Source organism: Heptranchias perlo, chromosome 22 (assembly GCF_035084215.1).
Source record: "Heptranchias perlo isolate sHepPer1 chromosome 22, sHepPer1.hap1, whole genome shotgun sequence".
Classification (NCBI taxonomy): domain Eukaryota; kingdom Metazoa; phylum Chordata; class Chondrichthyes; order Hexanchiformes; family Hexanchidae; genus Heptranchias; species Heptranchias perlo.
This window is the reverse complement of record NC_090346.1, coordinates 14,546,444-14,570,275: the sequence shown is the minus strand read 5'-3', so window position 1 is coordinate 14,570,275 and position 23,832 is coordinate 14,546,444. Positions and strand designations below refer to the sequence as shown.

At 41.5% G+C, this 23,832-nt stretch overlaps 1 protein-coding gene across 2 annotated transcripts in view; it reads right to left on the bottom strand.

Annotated features, from left to right (window-relative positions):
* usp22 (ubiquitin specific peptidase 22) overlaps positions 1-23,832 on the bottom strand; it is an 87,923-nt gene that overhangs the window by 26,656 nt on the left and 37,435 nt on the right. For both annotated transcript variants that reach the window (XM_068002970.1, XM_068002971.1), the window contains exons 2-4: positions 22,018-22,150; positions 9,310-9,423; positions 6,842-6,943 (exon numbers count right to left, since the gene is read on the bottom strand). In XM_068002970.1, the coding sequence (XP_067859071.1) occupies positions 6,842-6,943; positions 9,310-9,423; positions 22,018-22,150 (349 nt within the window). The remainder of the gene's footprint in view (positions 1-6,841; positions 6,944-9,309; positions 9,424-22,017; positions 22,151-23,832) is intronic.

Here is a 23,832-nt window from a genome sequence, read left to right as displayed (position 1 = left end):
AAGACAAGGGAGGGTTAAAGAAAACAGACAAAAAAAATTAAACATAAGTAGCAGAAAAAATCAAGTGAAGGAGTATTTTTAGGCATACGCTTAAATTAATATTTTTACACAAAATGAGTATCAGGAATGAAGTACTGGAGTTAGATAGATGCAACCTAGTAAGATTATTGGCATCTCAGAAACATGGCAGGGGATGTCCAAGAGCTGGAGCTGAAGGGTGTAAAAAGTGTTTCACAAGACTAGACCTACAAAAAGAGAGATAAGGAGTTGCTTTATTGACTAGGAATGAAATAGCAACTACAGAAAGGGTGGATATAACCAAAGGGGACAAAGCCAAGGATGCTTCAAAGATTGTGGGTAGAGCATCTGCTATTTCCTCAGTATTCCAGAGTGCTTGCCACCAGGGCCCAGTGCTTTTTCCACCAAGTTCCACAAACTTTTTCAGTACTACTTCCTGATCAATCATTACCCTATCCAGTTGCTCCATGTCTTGCATGCTTTCATTCCCTTCTCACATTCTTCTACAAAAATCAAGGCAAAGTACTCATTTAGCATCTCTACCATTCTCTCATCCTCCATGAGATTTCCTTATTCTTGAACTATTCTTTTAGTTTTGTGTTTAGAAGATTGCTGTTGATGTTACCGCCCAATCTTTCACAAGCCCCCCACAACTTTTCTAATCTTATTCGCTTCCCCTCTACATTTTGAACTCTGCTCGATTTTCCTTTGTATTAGTAGCCTTGAATGTATCATACACCTTTTAAAATCTCATTTTAATATCAATTTCTATACTTATCCAAGGAACTCCCACTTTTCCTCCTGTGGGAACATGTTTAATCCTTACCTTAATTATCTCCTATTTGAATGTTTCCCATTGTTTGTCCACCATTTTAACTACAATATTTCCCAATTTAGCTGGGCGAGTTCCCTTTTTATCCTTTGCAATTTGATTTTCCCCTCATGTTTTAAGTTTTATATTGAATCAAATTCCATTATGCTTGATGTTTGAGATGTTTGTTTACCCTGATATTACTTACAAAGCCTTTGTTTCGTAGAACTGGATCTAGCACTGCCCCCTTTCTTGTTGGGCTAACCAGTCTGCGTTCTTGGATTGAACCCAGTTATGTAGAGGGATTTTAATGTTGATAAGTATAAAGGTAATGCAAATATAAACCAGGTAACAACAAACAGGTGTGTAACATGAAAGTTGTATTTTGCCAAAAGCTGGAGGAACCCTGGGATTTGGTTAAGCCTAACCCCTTGGGAATACATCAAGTGTCTCCCCTTAAAAGTGAGACACTGCTGATGTTCAGGGAGCGTGCCACCCCACCCCACAACTGATTTTTCCCAACAAAAAATAAAAATGGAATAAAGTCAGGGGAAAATCAAAACAAGAATATCAAATAGTGGGAGCCATCCAGTGCACTGACATATCATGTTGGTATTCATGGATCGCCCAAAGAAACAATGTGGACACACCTGGATAGGTCAACAGCACGCAAACTCAAACACATGGACTGAGTCATCCAGAGAGTAGAAAGGTCTCTGCTGGCAGAGGTCAAAAAGGAGTTGGGAGTGATCATTTATCACACCCTGAAAGCATCTGGCTAGTGTGAAACAGTTATTAATACAACAAACTGGCATGCATCTGGGAGAGTATTGGGTTAGCAATCAGAACACATTATCCTGATATGGTACAGATCAATGGTGAAGCCAGACCTGGAGTATGTATGCAGGTTTGGGCCCCTACCTCAAAGAAAGGATATAGATGAATTATAAAGGATTCAGAGAACCATGAAAGCTCAAGGGACTATGTTATGAAGAAAGGCTCAAGCAACTGAAATAATTTTCATTAGAGAAAAGCCTAAGCTTCGAATGTCCCCTCCCCGACGCAATAGTGGATATATACGGAACAGACTCCCAGAGATGGTCATTGATTTGGGGTCAATTGCTACTTTTAAGAGATGAATCGATATCTGTTAAGAAAATGGATTGCCGGTTAGAGAGAGTAATAGCACCGCTCGATTTGAAGAACAGTAGGGGAAGAAACTTATTGTTCTGTGAAGTAAGAGATCAGCATGCACCAGTGACGACAATGTCGGAGTCTACGCTGAATCTGGATGGAGCGCACCTACGCGTCATCGCGGCTCCTCCTCCTCCACCTCCTCCCCCCCCCCCTCCTCCCGACTCTCCCTCCTCCTCCTTCCGCTACTCCTCTCCTGACGTTCCCTTGTCCTCCTTCCCCCCCCCCCTCCCCACCACCACACCGGTCATAGAGATTTGCATTCTGTAACAAATAAATAAGAAGTGTCAAAATTAGTTGACTTTGGTGTTTTGTAACAGGTCTTACAAAGAGACACACAACAATCAATATGGTCGCAATGGCACAGTTGAACAAGTAGCAGAGCAGACCATTAATAATTCTCGTGCCACAAAACAGTACTAAATCCCAAAGAGATTCTTCAATATCCCTCTGCAATGGAAATTAATAAAAATCATGGCTGAAAAGGCTGCAAGTGGTCCAGCAAGAAACACTACTCACTACCCAAGTTCATTGATTTTACTGCAGAAACTGATGACTCACTGCAAGGGCCACGCTAGGGAAGTGTTTCTATCAGCAATGCACCATTTGCAGGGTTCCAGGTCTATTGTGATTTACTCCTAATTAAGTTAAATGGATACATAATAAGATACATTCTTGACCTTCTATGGTCATCTTCAATGATATGCAGGCTGCACACACCACAGAAGTCAAGACAAGCTCAATTCTGGGGAAACTACAGAGCAAGATACAATGCCAGCAATGGGCGGTGCCATGAGCAGTTCTCCCCCGTTCCCCCCCATCCCACATAGCCCCAGCATTGCACATATGTGCCTGTTTGCTTTGACTTGAAGCTAAATTTGTAATTGCTTAACAAAACTCCTAATCCAAAGAAGAAACATTTGCAGCCACGTATAACTTGGACTTGGGAGTACCAGTGGATGATTGAGAAGGATCTGGTGTGTGGAGGAAACACATCATTTGAAACAAACAACTTCAGAGAGAGTGTAACTGCAGCTCCTATGGAAGTGTAGCAAAGCAAACAACCAAAGATATTCCACCCAGTCAGAATCCAAGATGTACATGGTGGCCCGTGTGTGGTTCTTAATGAAAAATAGAGGCTGACTGGCAATGGGGCTATGCTCTCTGCCGCAGCCTGGAGCTGGGTGGTCCTCCAGTGGATGAAAGCTGCCCAACTGGATGCTACCCAGACTCAACAGTGGTACCCCCGTAAGACTGGTCTATTATTGCAGACTGCCACCCAAAGAGAGGTGGACATGAAAGAACCATCAGCATGAAATCTAAAGGGCTGCATTCCAGATTCAGGAGGCCCTGCAGCAAATACATTAAGCATTGAACTCATGTGTGAATTTAAAACTGCATTCTCCTCCTCAGGGGGAAGTCCTGTTCCAATTCACTCAGTCCTGGGGTAAATCGCTGCACAGTAGCGGGGTGGGAAAGGACAGCCTGATTTCCTGTGGCATTTTCTTCTCCCCCTCGGTCAAAGAACAGTCATAACTTATTAGGAACATATTGAGGATGGCCAATAGGGGGCAGCCTTAGATAAGTTTTAGGCCAATGGTCCTTAAAATCGACAAATATTGCCTCAAGATCGAAAGCAGGGGGGGGGGGGGTGGGGGGAGGAGGAGAAGAGAAACAGAGAAAAGGAAAATCCCTATCACGTTAAAATAAGCTAATTGTAACACTTATTAGACACGCCCATCATCTGGTTGGTCTCTTGCTCCTTCAATATTTTGCACAAGTTGGAGCCTATGGGTGCAAAAAAAAAATTTCCAAAAGCATTTAAAAATCGGTCATGCAATTGGGCAGACAGATAGCAAATGGAATTTAACACTGAAATGTAAAAGCGAAGTCGAAAAACGTGGGGCAGAAATAAACAATGAATGGAATTGAACTAGCACAGGGGCACTTAGAAAAGGACCTGGAAGTGACAGTAGGCTTCTCATTTTCAGCATCTGGCCAATATATAGAGAAACAATTAAAAGGGCAAATGGAAAGTTGGAATATCTAGACAGAACAGAAGAGCGCAAGTATATAGACGTTACAGGCTTTACAGGTCACACCACACGTAACCTTGGGCACAAAAATGCACTTACATTGGTGCGCAGAAAGAGCAATGAGTCTATCCTATGCATAAAAGGGATGAGCTCCAAGAAAGATAACAGCAACTTAAGTTTCACACTTGGGGAATAAGGCACTTATGGGGGCAGGGTGGCATCATTCTGCAGCATGGTAGAATATTAAGCAGTACAGATAAAATAGACCCAGAACATTATCTGCTGACTTGCTTTGAAGTAAACAAAAATTCAAGTAAATTTAAAGCAAACATCAGAAAAATCATCTTCTCTCAAAGAGAGAAAAGTGTTTGGAATAATCGACCAGACTGGGTACTGGAGACAAACATTAGCATTATTCAAAATACATTAGGGGCTATGATGGGGCAGTACTGCTGCATCTATAGTGCAGCTACTTGTCTCAGACCAGTAGCTGCAGTATGAGATCCAGGCAGACAGCACACCATTTCCAATGCCTGATCACCAATTTTCCTGTCTAGAAAAGGACTCAATTACACGCACAGTGCACAGAGCTCCTGTCCCAGCAGTTCAATTTTTTTTAAACTGTTCAGAGAATGGCACAATATCACAAATGGCAATTGAGGTAGAGACTATAAATTTATTTAAAAAGCAATTGTCCAAGTATTCAAAGAGGAAGTGTGTAAAAGGATGCAAGAAAGGCGCATGGAAATGGGATTCAGAGGAGATTGCTCCAGCTGAAGAGCTAGAATCAGCAGTCAAGATGGGCCGAATAGCCACCTTCTGTGCTGCAAAGCAGTGTTCTGGTGGTTGAGTTTACAACCTGTAACAGTCAGGTTGATGTGACAGTGTAAAACCCTCCTTAAGTACTTTTTAAAAATCTGGCAAGAGATTTAGGACAGAGAGCAGGAGAAACTTTTGTGGAGGTTAACAGAGCTAGTGATTCAAGAGACCATAGGGTTAAGTTTAACCCTCAAGGACAGATGGGTTGGGGGTGGGTGGGAAGGTAAATATTGTAAAAATGTAATACCCGACCCCAAATCGCCCACTTCTGGTTTTAACGGAGGCGGGTCGAGCAACCAACCCGCTCTCAGGAGGCGGGTAGGTCAGTAAAATCTTTTAAAGGAGGCTCCATTTTAATAGCTTTTTTATTTTTTTAACTCCTGGGGGCTGGGATACCTGGGCCTTCTGATTCTCGCCAAGTAAAAGGAGGCGAGAAGGCCCAGATCAACAGGAGGTAAGTGCCTTTATTGGCACTGCTTGTGCGCCAGGAGGAGCGCGAGTGTTTCCTCCAGGCCCAACAAGCTTACCTGCCACGATCCGACACACGTGATTGGACCCCCCAGAGTGAAAATCCAGGCCACCGGATAGCAGAATAGGTTATATTGGTGGTTGAAGGAAAGGGGTACATGATAGGGAGGGCACGTGGGATTAGGACTACTGTTCTTGTGGAGGACAGAAATTACAATATGTAAACAGGTGACTCAGCCCAACTAGTTTGCGGGTGGGCCAAATGGCCTGTTTCCGTGTTGTAATCTAATTTCTACGGATTTACATTCCACATGGTGTCAAACCGAAGCAATGCGAGACTCCCTTCTCCAGGAGTTAGGTCATGTCCTGACTCCAGAATTAAACTACAACTTTAATCACTGCAAAGCAGTAAACACTCAGCAACAAAGCTAAAAAAGTTGTGTAAATGCATCCTTAATGCAATGGAGGCATGTGCTTCAAAGAGCTCAATGGCCTTTCTTGTCCCTGACTTTTCTTCTGCCGCTAATACTTTTGGACTACCCCCCATTGCGAGCTGAACAATAACTCATCAGTATTTAAATAACAATGATTTTGTAATACCTATTTTAGGTCTGGAAACAATGTGGGCTGCTCTGACCTGAAACCTTAACTTGCCTGTTCTCTCCACTGATGCTGACTGACCTGCTCAGTGTTTTTTTATTTCAAGATTTCCAGCACCTGCAGTTTTCCTTTGACCATTTTAAGTCCATTTTCCTTCTGCAACATTGATTAAGAGGAGAGAATAGGGTTTGCAATCCCAAGTTCCTGTGTCCCAGGACCATGGCTACCTTAAGTAGCTCAAAATCCCAGAATTAGCTGCCCAAAAAATTCCAGGATTTGCTAGCTTGAGGCTGAATCTGCTAATGGTCATTGGGATCAAGTTCCAGAGCAATCCAGATTGAGGTCACTGCTTTGGCCAAAGCCTCCATTCCTGGAGGTTGGTAAACCCATTTCAGTGGCATCTGTCAACTGGATGTTTTTGTTATGCTTGGTACCAAGCATTGGACAACTCGAAACCTAACCAAGCCAAGTTCAACAAAATTAACAGAATCTTTCCAATGCTGTCAATCTTCGTGGGGACGAAGAATTGATACATGGAACTCCGAACTTCTGACACTGACCAAGAACCAAGACTGCTGCTGGAAAAACAGAGCTAAGGATGTTTGAAGAGGGAAGCCTTTACAGAGTTCTATGTACGAGATGGTCACTGAGTACATCTCATGTCCCAAGCTGATTTTCCTCCACAAGGATTATTCCATGTACATGAAAGCTGTCAAGAAAAAATTATGAAGATTAAAAGTACACATTATACCATGAAATTATATGGTAGAAGCAACCCACAAAGACTTATGAATCTATTGCTATGATTCCAAATGTGACTTGTGTACCGACCAGGCAGTTATCATTGCCACCAGAAGCTTCTAATCCTCACTTTACCTAACACTCATTCACTTACCGATGGTACAATTTGTAGTTATTTTCCTACGTTTGGGATTGTGCCGTAGTAGTTCCAATTCTCTTTTTGTTGGTTCCCATGTTGAATACTTTTCACCAACTCCTAACAAGATTAAAAAAACATTTCAATTTTTGCGACACTCGATCATTCGCAGACACTGATTAATGTTGCACAGACTCTACACAAAATGCAAAGAATATTTAAGGTGGGCATAAATCCTAAAATTCCACTTGCATCACACGGAGAATAATTTCAAAATGGACCTAAAATACTCTTTTTGGGGGGCTGAAGTTTGATGTATGGAGCATTGTGGTAAAGCACAGTGGTAGTCCAGATATTAATCATGGACGTACATCCACAATTCCATGCAGGAAAAGATCTGTCCCTCCTCTAGGTCATGATGTGACCTAGAGGAGGGACAGATCTTTTCCTCTCACTCACCTGATGAAGGAGAAAGCCTCTGAAAGCTTGGTGATTTTCAAATAAAACAGTTGGACTATAACCTGGTGTTGTAAGATTCCTTACATTCCTCTAGGTCACTGAGCGGAGGCTCAGCGTTTCACTTTACAGCAGGAAATCTACAAGCAACTCTTTCTGCCGATTCCTGTGCACATCTGGCGAGATAGATCAAGAGGACCATAGCCCATTCCATCAGTTGTGATATGCTGCAGGGTGGGCACAGATAGACATAAAACAGAACAGGTGGAAAGAATAAGTCAAATCACACTGTGACTCTCCCAATATAAGATATTGCCTATTGGAGCTGTTGCCCGTGTCCTGTGGATGATATGATGCTTCATCTTCCTCATTTGATACTAATGGAATTTTTAAATGACTACACTTCAAAAACACTATTGGTTGTGAAGCACTTTAGGGCCTCCTGAGGTTGTGAAAGATGCTATATAAATGCAAGATTTTTTTGTATTTTTCATTTCATTACAGATTTAAGCAAAGAAATTTTCATTAAAATCACTTGCCTCAGGCTGGAACTTAGGAGGTCTCTCTCTGCGGGTCCAATTCCCTCACTTTGCTTTTCCCCCCAAATATATTTAATGTAAAAAATTTATGATTTATTCCTTCCTCTCCTGTTTTCTCAGCCTCAACCCTTCTCTATCCTTTCCCATTACCAAGACCCAAGACCTATTGGAAATCTTCTGTACGTCTTGCATCAGCTCAACACGGATAGATACACTGGTGTCGCTAACAAGGTATCAGCACTTCTGCTTCGCCCACCACTAAGAGAACTTTTCCTAGAAATTGTAAATTTTTTTTGTTCTAACTGTGTATCAAAGTAGTTGAGAATTGCACGGCAACAGACAGAAAGGGGCAGCTCAGAATTAATGCTTAAATGTAGAAGCTCCAGAAACTTTAGCACATATTCTAGGCTCACACTGCAGTGCAGTACTGAGGAAGTGCTGCACTGATGGAGGTGCTGTCTTTTTGATGAGACGTTAAACCAAGGTCCTGCCTGTCCTCTATGGTGGATGTAAAAGATCCCACTGCACTACTCGAAGAAAAGCAGGGAAGTTTCTCCCAGTGTTCTGGCCAATAATTATCCCTCAACCAACAGCTGAAACATGATCATTTATCTCATTGCAGTTTGTGGAGCTCTGCTGTGATCAAATTGGCTGCCACGTTTCCGACATTGCAAACTGCGTACACTTTAAAAATACTTCATTGGTAGTAAAGCACTTTGGAACGTCCTGAGATCGTGCAAGGCATCATCATCTAAAGAGCACAGGTATCAAGTGTAAATAAATTTATTTTTGCTCGAGAAATGAGTGAGGGGAAACTTGACATGTAGAACTAAGAAATTTTTTTTAACAAGGCTTCACTTCTCGTTATTCAACTGGAGGATTGAAACCATTGTCTTTGTCCCCACCCCCCACCCCAGTACGAACTCTGAATCCATCCTCCTCCCCAGCCACCATCTCAGGTTAAAGTAGACTGTTCACAACCGTAGCAACTTGTTCAACTCCGAGCTGAATGTTTCTGACTCCATATCCTCTCCCATCATAAAGATCACCTATCGCTACCACAAACATAACCCACCTCTAGCCATATGCCACTGAACCATCAACCATGCCTTTGTCACCTCCAGACTCAATTACACCAATGCTCTCCTTGCCAGCCTCCTGTTTTCCACCTTCCATAAACTTTGGCTTATCCAAAATTCCACTGTTCGTATCCTATGCCACAACAAATCCCTCAGTCTTCGCTGGCCTACATTACCTGGATACCATAATAGGATCGTTTAGGTACAGGAGGAATGAGCTTCAATGGGCCGAATGGTCTTTTTCTTCAGTTTTCTTATGCTTAGTTATCCCAATCAGATGAGGAGCACCTCAATAATTCTAGTGACTTTTCTGCTCAGGTTATTGGATCTTCCTGACTGTTTTCCATAGTTCCCCATCAGAAAGGGTCCATTACACTCCATCCCAAAATAAACAGAAACAAAAGAGACTTACCTTGCAACTTCCATGCTTTTCTTTGTTCTTCTTTGGCAATTTGTTCCATGTCTTTGTCATATATATAATCTTGACACATAAAACAATATATACCTCCATACAAGAGGTCTATGGCTGAGGGAGAGAAAGAAAACCAAGAATTAATACTCAAACATTTTCATTAAGCGAATAATTGTCACCTTTTCACAAAAAAAAATTCTTTTCTTTACCTCACACCAGAACAAACTTTGAAAGAAAATTAGAAAGTATGGAAAGGATGAACCTCCTTTTAACCTCCCCAACAGTACTTCTCTACTTTTGAAAAATATGGACATTTCCCAAGTCGCATTCTTTTAGACTGAAGTTATTAATTATTGAAATTGATAGTAGCATTCATGGACTAAATACAAATGAAATCAAGCTAATGCTACATGTGATTGGACCACATCTATTGGGTAAACAGAACCTTCATTTCTCAGCTTCTCTAAAAATGCAGAAACTCAGTGTTGCCAATCAGCCCAGTCTGTGCTCCCTGCTGAACAAATAAGTATTCCAATGATCAAAATAAAGAATGAATCAATGATCGATAAAATATTCTATATTGTTACCAGCAAGCGGGCAGAGTGCTCCTGAGGAACAATCTGAAGAGTCACTATTTCCTGTGTTAACCTCCGATCAATGGCAGTCTAAAATATCTAATGTGCAGCACCTTGGCATATTCTTCACATCTTCACTAAGTGTTGCAGCCTAGAGAGTTAACAGCTAGGACAGATATCATGAAATACGGTGGAGCCATTTTCAACTCTGGCTTGAATCCGACACAAAGAGATCCTCCCTGGATTCTTAATTTTAAAGGTGGAAGCAGAGAGACCCGGCAGATGTGACCCATGTGGTGGTTGATAGGCTATAAACCAAAGGGCTGGAAGGTGACTAATGCATCAATTAAAAATAAGGCAAACCGGTGAGTTATTAGGGCAGTGAGCGAGAAATAATATAATGCTCTATCGTAACTGGTGTCTGAGTTGCACTGGTGAATATGGTAGGAATGGTAACTTGAGTTCTGGCAGATTCAGAATTGAGGAATCCAAATCCAAAGTTACAGGTGAAAAACTCAATGAGATCAGCCACCAAGTCAATGAGGCAATGGTGAGAAAGACAGACTCAACGAGTGATGGTTTCACTTAAAATCCACCCTTAGACTACAAGATGAAACAGCACTAGATGAAAAACTAAACAGATGGGCTGGTACACTGACCCAACAGCAGTCCATTGTAATTGGTGGAGTCAATTGCTGGCATCAGTGGGGAAGCCCCTGCGGATAGTCTCCTCCACTTTATATGCAAAGCAACTGGTGACGATGTCACTGGAAACCAATTGCAGACCTGCACATTGATAGTTTCAACACAGTCTCATGTCGCACAAGGAAGCTGGATTAAAATTCTGTAGCACCCCTGGATAATCCAAGCAGTCCTATTTAGGGATAGCACTGCTCAAGGACAGGTCTCAAAAAGGCAGCCCAAAGTCCGTTTCACAAAGCCCAGCTAGTCTGCCACGAATGCTGGGCAGTTCCATATGCCGTCAAAATGACAAAAACAAGGTCCGTAAAGCTTGGGTTGTCAGAACACTGAGGTGGGGCTCAAAGATTTGAATGCCCAAAGAGCTGAGCTACTCTGATTGTATGCACGAAAAATACTTTTGCTACATTAGCCCTCAGCAAAACAAAATTAGAGAGGGTCAACTGACTTCAGTTCAAGGAGGCTGCACATTTTTCAGAAAGGCTAGAATCATAGAACGTAACACCAATGAAACAGGCCACTGAGCCAGTGCTTTTCTCCATAAGTAATCTAGTTTAAGCTCATTCTCCTGCTTGCTCCCCTTTTAATAGTCCTCTTTTACAAGCAACTAATTCCCTTTTAAAAAGGATTTATAAGAACATAAATAGGAGCAGGCCATACGGCCCCTCGAGCCTGCTCCGCCATTCAATAAAATCATGGTTGATCACCTACCGCAACTCCACTTTCCAGCCCTATCCCCATATCCTTTGATTTCCTTAATGTCCAAAAATCTATCGATCTCAGTCTTGAATATACTGAACGGCTGAGCATCCACAGCCCTCTGGGGTAGAGAATTTCAAAGATTCACAATCCTCTGAGTGAAGAAATTCCTCATCTTGGTCCTAAATGGCTGACCCCTTATCCTGAGACTATAGTTCGAGACTCACCAGGCAGGGGAAACAGCCTCTCACCATCTACCCTGTCAAGCCCTTTCAGAATTTTATACGTTTCAATGAGATCACCTCTCATTCTTCTAAGCTCCAGAGTATAGGCCCATTCTACTTAATCTCTCCTCAGGACAATCCTTTCATCCTCTAAATCAATCTAGTGAACCTTTGTTGCACCCCCTCTAAGGCAAATATATCCTTTCTTAGGTAAGGAGACCAAAACTGTGTACACTACTCCAGGTGTGGTCTCACCAGAGCCCTATATAATTGCAGCAAGACCTCCTTACTGTTGTACTCCAACCCCCTTGCAATAAAGGCTAACATACCACTTGCATTCCTAATTGCTTGCTGTACCTGCAAGTTAACTTTGTGATTCATGTACAAGGACACCCAAATCTTTCCGAACACCAACATTTCTTATCTCTCACCTTTTTGAAAAAAAAATTCTGCTTTTCCATTCTTCCTACCAAAGTGGATAATTTCAAATTTCCCCACATTATACTCCATCTGCCACCTTCTCGCCCACTCACTTAACTTGTTTATATCCCTTTGCATCCTCCTCAAAGCTTACTTTTCCACCTAGCTTTGTATCATCAGCAAACTTGGATACACTACACTTGGTCCCTTCAGCTAAGTCATTAATATAGATTGGAAATAGCTGAGGCCCAAGCACCTTGCGGCATCCCACCGGTTACAGCCTACCAACCCAAAAATAACCCGTTTATTCCTACTCCGTTTTCTGTCTAAAAATATAAATATACTACATCCACTGGTTCTCCCTGCTAGTTACAACCTCAAAACAATTAAGATTTGTCAAACACGATTTCCCTTTCATAAAAGTGTTGACCCTGCCTAATCAATGATTTTCTTTGTGTCCTGTTACTATATCTTTAATAATAGATTCTAGCATTTTCACTACTACTGATGTCAGGCTAACTGGCCTATAGTTCCCTGTTTTCTCTCCCTCCTTTCTTGAATATATGGAGTATGCTTTAACAAGTTTGTGGCATGTCATATCTGAACATCCTCTGTGCAAAGAAAGTACAAATAAACAGCATGAAACTAACATTGTTCTCTGCTGTTCATTAAGAACTTGTGCAATATCTAAATGACTTAGTCACAGACATTAACGATTGACTGATGAATCACTTCCACTTTGCCAAGAAACATTTCACCATCCTCATTAGTGCCTACACTCCCACTATGACTAATGATAATGAGACCAAGAAACAATTCTGTGACCAATCAAAAAGGGTTTTTTAAGATTCACTTGCGACAAGCCAAGCTTTAGTAATGTATGGCAGGTTAGAGTCAGACTGGCAAACATGGACTCAATCAAGCCTCACTGTGGCATCAGAAAGATGTCCAGTATTGGTGAATACAGGACACAGGCACCAATCAGTATGGCCTGACATGCTTTTTTCAATCAAGATAAATTCAGAACTACATGGATGCCCCCCCAGTCATCTGATGGACTCCATTCCGATTCAGTACCAAGACGCCAATATTAACCAGCACGCCACACACAGGAAAGAATGCTGCAGCGGATTAATTCACTCAAAAATGGTAGTCATCGCAAAATAACGTTGAGCCAAAAAAAATTACAAATTTGAAGTATTAAATACATGGATCCAGAGAACATTCCCAGAAAATCAATCAGGCAAGCAGCCTTGAAGCTAAAATCACTAGAAAATGTCATCCCTTGAAGGGACACCAGAAAGAGGTTTATTCTTTTACATACTAAACTGCAGGTTTCAGCAAATGTAAGGATCAAGACTGGTTGAACGGCAAGGACACAAACTCTGCAGCGTGTCCTATTTGCCCAGTTCAAATACTAGACACAGGCACCTTATGTTAAGCTCCTTTGACCAGTATTCAAAGCTTAGCGGAGGGGGCTTTCGAAGATTAATCGTGGAAGGGTCTGTTGAAGTGTACTCTGGACACAGCAGTGTACAGGCTTTAGCAGCCGAATGAAATTTTTATAAAAACATTTTCTTCAGTCAGGTGCCTTCCTCCTCCCACTGCAAGAGCCTCTCCCCCTTCTCTTGGCCTGCAACAGCAAGTCCTCCCCAGTCTGGCATGGTGCCCTTGTGGACGCGGACCTCCAGCACGCAAAAAAACCCCAGGACCGGAATATCAGCTGGGATCAGGGGGCATCCCCGTGGCACCTTAATGCCCCTCGATAGGAAAGCCAATGCCAATATGTCATCCCTTTCTAGAGTACCACAACTTGGACAAAATATATTCTCCCTTCCAAGTACATTATTTTCACAATATACATAATACTAAATAATCAAAAGATTAAAATTCAGAATCAGTGCATATAGGTTTACCATGTTTATTTCGACTGGTACCTGGTGTTATGGGTACACAGAGCACTTTGCTGTAGGCCATCTTGCATTCTACCTTCTTTAAAAATGCCTCAACTGTTTCCTAGGAAACAGGTTTTCCACACATTACCACAGCAACAGTGTTTCTACGCATCAACAATGAAGCCCATATTAGGTATAACTCCACTGAATCCCATGTTTAAGAACAGCACAATGTTATTCAGTTCACTTAGCAGCTGGAGAACAAACTGGCCAGTTCACACTTAACCCCACATTGTTTTAAAAAGGGTATGGGATCATTTAAAACCAAAATGAAAATCATTAGTGGTAGAATTTAATGACACTACACAACAATGGGTCCCACACAGTATTCTGCAATTCTACACAGCATACCATGTGGTATCCCACATAATGTACCAGATGCTACAATGCTCATACAACATTCTGTTCCTGCACACTATCACGAAGGATTGCAATCTAGGTTGTCTGATGTGATCCTGGGATTTCAGGGTAGGGGTCAGGATCACTACTTCCTTCCTAGGATAAGAAACTGCCCCACTAAAAAAATGGAGGGGGGGGTGGAAGGAGAAACAGGCAATAAACAGGAGTCTTTAAGATGGATCAAAATGTATTTATTTCACCCTATGGAACATTTTTTTAAAAAAATGTTGTGGCATTCGGATTCCTTTTGGCTCTACAAAGCTAGTCATCAGCTTCAGTTGGCATCACTCACACTCAGCACATTGTGAAATGATTAGTCGCTTGCTGAGTCACTGAGCAAAATTCTTCCATTCCACAATACCCAGCAACATCGAGACACTTGCATTTATTTGACGCCTTGTCTTTCAAACATCCCAAAGTGATTCACAATACAATGAATCACTTGGAAGTGTGGTCACTGCTACAAAGGAAAATGCAGCGGCTGCTTTTGCACACAGCAAGCTGGCACAAACACCAATGAGATGAATGGCCAGTTAATCTCCAGTACGAATAAACAGAATACAAATTCTATTCACGTCCCACTCCAGAGACTTGAGCACATAATCTAGGCTGCCACCTCAGTGCAGTACTGAGGGTGTGCTGCACTGTCAAAGGTGCAATCTTTCAGATAAGACATTAAACAGAGGCTCAATCTGCCCTCTCAGGTGGAGGCAAAAGATCCTATTGCACTATTCGAAGAGGAGCAGGAGAATTCTCCCGTGTCCTGGCCAATATCTATCCATCATAAGAAATAGGAACTAAGTAGGCCATACGACCCCTTGAGCCTGTTCCGCCAATCAATCAGATCATGGCTGATCTTCTACCTCAACTCTACTTTCCTGCCCTATCCCCATATCCCTTGATTCCCTTACAGTCCAAAAATCTGTATCTCAGCCTTGAATATACTCAACGACTGAGTATCCACAACCCTCTGGGGTAGAAAATTCCAAAGACTCTGAAGAAATTTTTCCTCATCTCGGTCCTAAATGACTGACCCCTTATCTTGAGACTATGACCCCTAGTTCTTGGCTCTCCAGCTAGGGGGAACAGCCTCTCAACACCTTGTCAAGACCTCTAGGAATTTTATATGTTTCAATGAAATCACTTCTCATTCTTCTAAACTCCAGAGAATATAGGCCCATTTTACTCAATCCCTCAACCAACATTAAAAATGTTATCTGGTCATTATCACATTGATGTTTGTAGGACCTCTCTGTATGTCATGTTTTCTACATTACAACATGATTACGCTTCAGAAGTACTTAATTGGTTGTAAAGCACTTTGGGATGTCCTGAGGTCAAGAAAGGCACTATAGAAATGCAAGTTCTTTCTTATTCCAGCTAAGGAAGAGAAATTAGCCAGATACTCATTAGAATGGTGGCCAAGCCACCAGGAGAACTCCCTACTCTAATTAATCCACCCAAAACACCAGAACAGGCAGAAGGATGACACTTCCCACAATGCAGCACACCTTCAGTATTACACTAAATGTCAGCCTAGATTACATACCCAAGTGCTAGAGTGTGACTTGAGCCCACAATCTTTTGAAGAATCGAATGCTACCAACTGAGCCCACCTCACCCAATAAAGGGTAACCAGACCATTATAGTCTATAAAAAGACAAATCACTAACAAACATAATACAGTCAATAACTCCTCCAACCCCACCTTCCATCCTTTACCGGCTTATAAAAGATCCGGCAGATTGACATAGCACAGGGCATCTGAACTGTAGCAGTTTGCTTTGCAGCAGCATAAAAGCTCGTAGGTGGTGTGTCCAGTGTCATTGATACCAGAATTCAGGTTTGTACAAAATTATGGCAGCTACTGAAAATACACTTTCTGATTCGTATGCTTCGAAAGGAAGCAGGTACAGAAATCTTCTAAATACAAGCACTATCTGTGCTTCCCTCCTGGCTCTAGCACTTCAATTCTCTACTCCACAGTGCACCATACCACATGCAGACACTACTATATTATATTGTGCACCGTGTTTAGTGTGCACAGTACACGGCAGAGATGACTCTAAGCTCCCAGCAGGAAGTGCATCTCGGGCAATCATTGGCTCGTTGCCTGCAATTTTACATTCATTAATTTTGACAAATGGAAAATCCCAAGCTATGGCCCCAGTTTCTAAAGAAGCACTCCCTCTTGGGAGTGCTAGTTCGAGGAATCATTCCTTAGGTTACAGCATTCCGTGCAACACTGCAGAGATTTGTGGATTGCTGTACTATATTGCTTGCACTGCATTGGATTATATTTGTATTGCTCTGTTCGACAAATACTGTACACTGTTACAGCATGCCATACACAGGTCTATCAACATTAAGGAAATGGACCAAGATTTGTGACCACAAAATGAGAAGTTCAAGAAGATTACACTTCCAAACAAAAACGAATGATTGCCACTCATGATCAAACTTGACTATGATGCTGTGCTAATCCACATACAGACCAGCATATCATGCATCTCTAGTTACTTGATGTTTACTTACTTCATTATTACTAAATGCTGTTGCCTGGACTGCATGACCCAGCAGAGATCCCCACCAACACAGATGAGGCAGCTCAAAGTATTCAAGATAATATAATTTCTTTAAGCGACTGCTGAGGCATTTTGAAGGGGAAACACAGTAGAGGAAATGTTTTCCTGATCTTGTGCATTAATGATGTTATAGGCACTGTGTGACTGAAGTCTCGAACAGGTACTACTGGACAACAGTTATCTACAACATCCACTGCACCCTGTTGAGAAAGGACTTTGTAGCAGCGACTCATACAAAAAGCTGCTTTCAAAAAGACCAAATACGAGGGGCTTTGATAGAGTAGATAGGTAAAAACTGTTTCGACCTGCAGGAGGGTCGGTAACAAAAGGACACAGATTTAACATAATTGGCCAAAGAACCAAAGACGAGATGAAGAGAATTTTTTTTTAACGCAACAAGTTGTTATGATCGGGAATGCACTGCCTGAAAGGGCAGTGGAAGCAGATTCAATAGTAACTTTCAAAAGGGAATTGGATAAATACTTGATGGGAAAAAATTTACAGGGCTATGGGGAAGAGCAGGGGAGTAGGACTAATTGGATAGCTCTTTCAAAGAGCCAGCACAATGGGCCAAATGGCCTCCTCCTGTGACGTATGGTACGATTCTATGAGAAACAATAACACGTCAAAGCTGTTGCACTATTCTGTACTTTATCCTCTGCCATACAAATTATTTTAGGACTGGATAACACTGGGATTTTAAAATTGGCAGACTTCCTGGTGACGGGATGCATATAACAATGCCAGACTATTTCCAGGAATTTACTGCAAGATTCCACAATTTATAAATTGCCAATTGTAGGAATTTGAACATGCAAATGCAAATAAGCCTGTGGCATGGCTGGGACCACAGGTCAGTGTCCCATCACAAGCTGAGGCTTCAGTTGCCCCATGTTGGACAGCTCTAAAGACAAATCATTAAATCTTAAATTCTTGTTTCAGAAACAAAAGGGTACTAGAAATGAATTACTTTCACATTGAAGTAAACTGGGAAATGTAGGCGGTCTGGTAATCTTAAGTGAACTTCTGAATCTTTCAAATTGGCATAAACTGAGGAACAATATTTTTAATACCAATCAGTTTCTGAATCAGTTCTGCTAAATCCCTCCCAGCTCAATGACAGAAATAAAGATGTCCTGATTGTGCAGGTATCTTACTACTGGAAGTTTTATTTCACATAAAATGGCTTCTTTTCAAATTTAAGGATCACTTGCATTCCTGTTCTTATTGTAATGAAATTCTTCTGATCAATGATTACCCCTCAACAGAATTATTTCTTCAAAAGGTCTTTGATGATTTCTGCTGCTTGAGGAGTTCTCAGGACCACACATCAATAATGATCTCAAACATTTAACCTCAACCAATCTGCAGTTAGGGAAACTAAAAAGTTTTCAAATGTTTTCATATAAACAGTATTCCCACCAATTTTAAATAGGAAATCCAATTTATTTTCAAGCCATTTGGCTCCCAGTCATGCATGTTCTCTCTCAGTTGGGACATAACAATCCCTGGAGGATTCCAAATTCAACTCTTACACTCTTGTTCCACAGTCTTTGTTGTCTTCTCCAAAAGCATTTTTATACTTCCGCTGAATAACCCAACAGCAGATTTAACAAAGTACACTTTGTAGTCCCGTCTGCCAGCCTTAAAGCCAGTCTAAATAGGGAAGCACAAGGAGGGATCGCTGACAAAGGAATTAAAGGGCCAGGTACGCAAGTCATTAAAATTAACTCATGGACCGAAGAAACGATCGGAAAGGCTAATGGAAGGCTGGGAGTCATCACAAGAGGTTTAGAATATAAAAGCGAGGAAATACAACTGTAAGTATACAGAGTGCTGGTCAAGAGAGAGAACACGAACGAACATGACGAAGATTCAAACAGAAACTGTATTTGAAAAGTTAATGGATTAAAATCAGGAAAAAAGTCATCAGGACCAAATGTTGAAGGAGGGTGGGGAGGAGACAGTCGAGGTACTTTTTCCAAAAACCTTCATAAATGGACAGAATGCCAAAAGATTGTGCTGTAGCAAATGTTACACCCTGTTCAGGAGTGGAGGAAAAGGATAAATCAGGAAATTACAGGCCAGTTAAGCTTTACAAACACAAGATGATAAGAAATAGGAGCAGAAGTAGGCTATACAGCCCCCTCACGCCTGCTCCACCATTCATTCAATCAGATCATGGCTGATCTTCCACCTCAACTCCATTTTCCCGCCCAATCCCCATATCCCTAGATTCCCCTAGAGTCCAAAAATTTATCTATCTCAGCCTTTGAATATGCTCAACAACTCAGCATCCACAGCCCTCTGGGGTAGAGAATTCCCAAGGATTCACAACCTTCTGCATGAGGAAATTCCTCCTCACCTCAGTCTTAAATGGCCGACCCCTTTTCCTGAGATTCTGTCCTCTGGTTCTAGACTCTCCAGACAGGGGAAACAACCTCTCAGCCTCTACCCTGTCAAGCCCCATCAGAATCTTGTATGTTTCAATGAGATCACCTCTCATTCTTTTAAACTCGAGAGTATAGGCCCATTCTGCTCAACCTCTCTTCATAGGACAACCCTCTTAACCCAGGAATTAATCTAGTGAACCTTTGTTGCACCACTTCTAAAGGCAAGTATATCCTTCCTTAGATAAGGAGACCAAAACTGTACGCAGTACACCAGGTGAGGTCTCAAAGCCATGTACAATAGTAAGATTTCCTTACTGTTGTACTCCAACCCCCTTGCAAAAAAGGCCAACATGTCATTTGCTTTCTTAATTGCTTGCTGTACCTGCATGCTAACTTTGTGTTCCTTGTACCAGGACACCCAAGTCTTTTTGGACACCAACATTTAATAGTATCTCACCATGTAAAAAATATTCTGTTTTTCTATTCTTCCTACCAAAGTGAATAACCTCACATTTCTCCACATTATATTCCATCTGCCACCTTCTCGCCCACTCACCTGTCTATATCCCTTTGCATCCTCCTCAAAGCTTACTTTCCCACCTAGCTTTGTATAGTCAGCAAACTTGGATACATTACACTTGGTCCCTTCATCTAAGTCATTAATATAGATTGTAAATAGCTGAGGCCCAAGCACCAATTCTTGCGCACCCCACTAGTTACAGCCTGCCAACCTGAAAATGACCCGTTTATCCCTACTCTCTGTTTTTTGTCTGTTAACCAATCCTCTATCCATGCTATTGTTATCGCCAACCTCATGAGCCCTTATCTTGCGTGACCTTTTTTGTGGCACTTTATCGAATGCCTTTTGAAAATCCAAATATACTACATCCACTGGTCTCCCTTTATCTACCCTGCTATAGTTACATCCACAAAAAACTAATAAATTTGTCAAACATTATTTCCCTTTCACAAAACCATGTTGACACTGTTCTAAGTGCACTGTTACCATTTCCTTAATAAAGGATTCTTTGGTTGCAGATAACTTTGAGTCTATAATACAGGATGAAATTAATGGGCTAGTCACCATGGATTTGTAAAAAGCATGTCATACTTGTCTAATTTAATAGAATTTTTTTTTAAAAGAGGAAACCACATAGGGTATAAAGGGAATGTACTAGATGTATATATGCACTGCAGATAGAAAAAGGCCATAAAAGGCAAATGGTATTGTGGGGCACTGAATATAACAGCATGAAAGACACTGGTTAGGCCATTCTGGGCTCCCCATTGTAAGGAGGATATTAGAATCATGGAAAAGCACAGCGAAGATTCAGTGGAACGATACAGGGAATGAGATTAGAGTTATGAAGAAAGGCTAAAAAAAATTGAGTTTTTCTCACCAACATGAAAGGATACAGGCAGGTCTAAGTTTTTCAAATTAGGAAAAATTTAAGCTAGTGAAAGACTGTTTCCACTGGTTAGTGAATCGATGAGAGGGCAAAATCAGGATCACAAGAAGAATTAAGAAGTTAGAAGAAATGGTTTTGCACAAGGGTCACTGTGATATGGAATGCTTTATCACAAGTGGCTATTGAGGCACAAACTAGATCAGTTAAAATGAAATTGGATATGTATTTGAAAAGGAATATAAAAGGATACAGGGCATAAGGAGTGTATGAAGCTGGCAATGAAGGGAAAAGGACAAGCAGGGGAGAAATCCATTATTAACAGCACAGACACTATCCCAGTTCAATGGTTGTCTTAAAGGATTATTGCCATTTGAATTCTCCATTCATGGTATGGCTACTTGTGTTGGAGCATAGAGGATGCTAAAACGAATAATTTTTAATATTGTGACTTGATTCTAACATTTCTGCCCAGTTTTACATTAAAAGCAAACTAATGGCCTTCCATTAATATCTTCTCGCTTATTTACAGTCTGTCTCAATCCTGCAGATAGAGCTGGCTACAAAAACAAGCTCCAATATCATGAGTACCATGGTACCCCACCCCAAGTCATCATTAAGGGCAGAGGGTAGCTGTGTTGAGGATGTGTTGCATGGTGGATTCATTTATAGCATTGAAGGTGTGCTATAAATTAAGGACAACATGCTCATTAAAAATATATTTTCTTTCTTCAATTTCATCCTACTCTCTCTCAGGCCATTTATTTCTTTCAATCCTTCTCTATTGCTGTTGATATCCATGTTCTGCCTTTTTGCTGCTTCTGTTTTCCTCCCCCCACACACCCCTATTCACCACTGTGAAAACTAATCTTTTGACTGGTTCAGTCGATGGGGGGGGGGGGGGGGGGGTATACAGTCAAGCTGCAAGCTTGAATCAGTGTCTACCATTGATTCCTACTCATCCGAATGCCCCATTCTACCATGATTGGCAAGGCATTTCTTTCTTTGTACTTCACAGAAATTAAATTCCTTTATCATAACCAGATTCAAATATAACAAAATAAACATTTCATCTTTAGCACTGTTAATGATGCTCATAAAATTCACTGGTCAGAAATTTAACTGGCACTCAAGACAACCCATTAAGAAAGTCAAACTGACACTACAGCTTGCCATACTACTAAATTTTAAACAGAAGAAATTGTTGCATAAAAGTTGGAAGATTATTAGTTTCAAGTAGAAATTGATTTAACCAGAGGTAACATTGTCATACAGTAACTGCAGTGAAATTACCACTTCTGGTAAGGCTGCCATTAATGAAAGACAAGGTAAAGATGCTTGACACGAGCTCACCTAAGTTGTGGCGCTTGGACTTTGCGTGCTCGTGTATGTGTTTCTTGGTGAAACAGCCAAAGAAGACACAGTACAGGCAGGAATGGAGTCGGTTGAGGTGAGCGCCACACATGTGACAAATGCAGGATTTTGCCTGAAAAAAGAAACACATGTGTTAGAGGTCAAATGGAACAATCGCCACAAACAGGACATGGGACCATTTCATACAAGCAAACTACCACTATTCATTTGCATTGTATCCCTTCGTATTCAGGAACAGGTAACATGTCAAAGCATAAATAAAACTGCAATTTGCATCCAAGGATTTTTTTTTTAAAAAACCAATTCAGTGAGTAGGTCCTGTATTGGAGAACTCCATAAAGCTGCATACACACATTTTATTGTTTCAAATCATCAAATTTGAACAAACACAGGAACAAAAACACACAAACAAAAGATGCACATCAACCACAAGGCTAAACTGACATTAAAACTCAGGTCTCACATTGTGCCTTCTGCAGCTTGCTTCACAGCGACAGTGGGATGCCATGGAGAGCAACGGGGGGTTTTCCCCCCATTTCACAGCACCGTTTGTTACACTTGGTGAGTTTTTAAAACTCAAATAAAGTTCAAATCTTAAATTTTCAGTCAGGGAGCTAAGCTCGTTAGCACTGAAGTTGAGAAACAGTTCTGTTGAGCAACCAAGTGAGACACATTTGAAAATGGAATTTGGCCTAAGAGTGTTCAGTTGTGAATACTGGGTACAACTTTTAGTTCAGAAGTTTATAGGTTGTTGAGATACAGAAAGGAACTAACATCTGTTTTAAACTGGCTGCTAGGTGTTAATTGTAGAATTTCAGCTAAACTGGGGGAGATGTAAGCAATATACACAAAGTAAATTGGTGAAAAAAGGCACGAGTTATGAAAGCACCCAAGTAAGGAACAATCAAATGTGGTTGTCTTAAGGTGCTTGTTTTGAGCGAGCATTGGCTGAACCATCAGACTAGATCAGGCATATTAATTGTCAAATAGCAAATTAGTAGTATGACAGCACAGCCAAAGCAACAGCTGGAAACGCCATAACATACATGAGGAAGGCTTTATGCAACTTACATTCAGAAGATGACCCTTCAGTTGGAAAGGAGGGGCAGTGACCATCCATTTGGGTGGGGCGGGGGGGGGGGGGGGGGGGGGGGGGGGAGGAAAGAGAGAAAGAGGAGACAGGAACAGCAGGCACGTGAACAGTTCCAGATTCTTAGGGGAACCAACAGGTATACAGTGCTAGAGGCCAGTGATGTAGACATGGGGATCACAAACAGCATATGGCACCATGGAACCAGTGGTTACCTACAGGGTGAAAAAAGTGAAGGTACCTCCAAGAACAGGCTGTGAGTGACAATTTAGAGGAACGAACAGCAATTTTTGCAGCCATCACCATGAGTCCAGAATGGAGTCTTGCCTCAACTGCCAGGGTAAGGGACATAATCAAACAGGTGGAAAAACCTCAGGAAAGACAGGTGGGGGGATTACAAAAAGGAGTTTGAGGAGTTAGTTGCTACATTAAAAGAGGCAAACCTCAAGGGAAGTAATCTCAATCACTCCCAGTGCTGTGCATTGGGACAATTATGAAGGCACTTCAATGTGAGGCTTCAAAGATGGTGCAAAAGAGAGGGTTGTAGATTCCTGGAGCATTTGGACCAGTTCAAGAGCATAGAGAGGCTTTACCTAATCAGAACCAATACCCTCATGGAGAGGGTAAATAGGACAATGGAGAGATATAAAATAGCAAGCTCGGGAGAAAAGAAAATTGCATAGGTGGGGAAGGAAGGAGGGGCT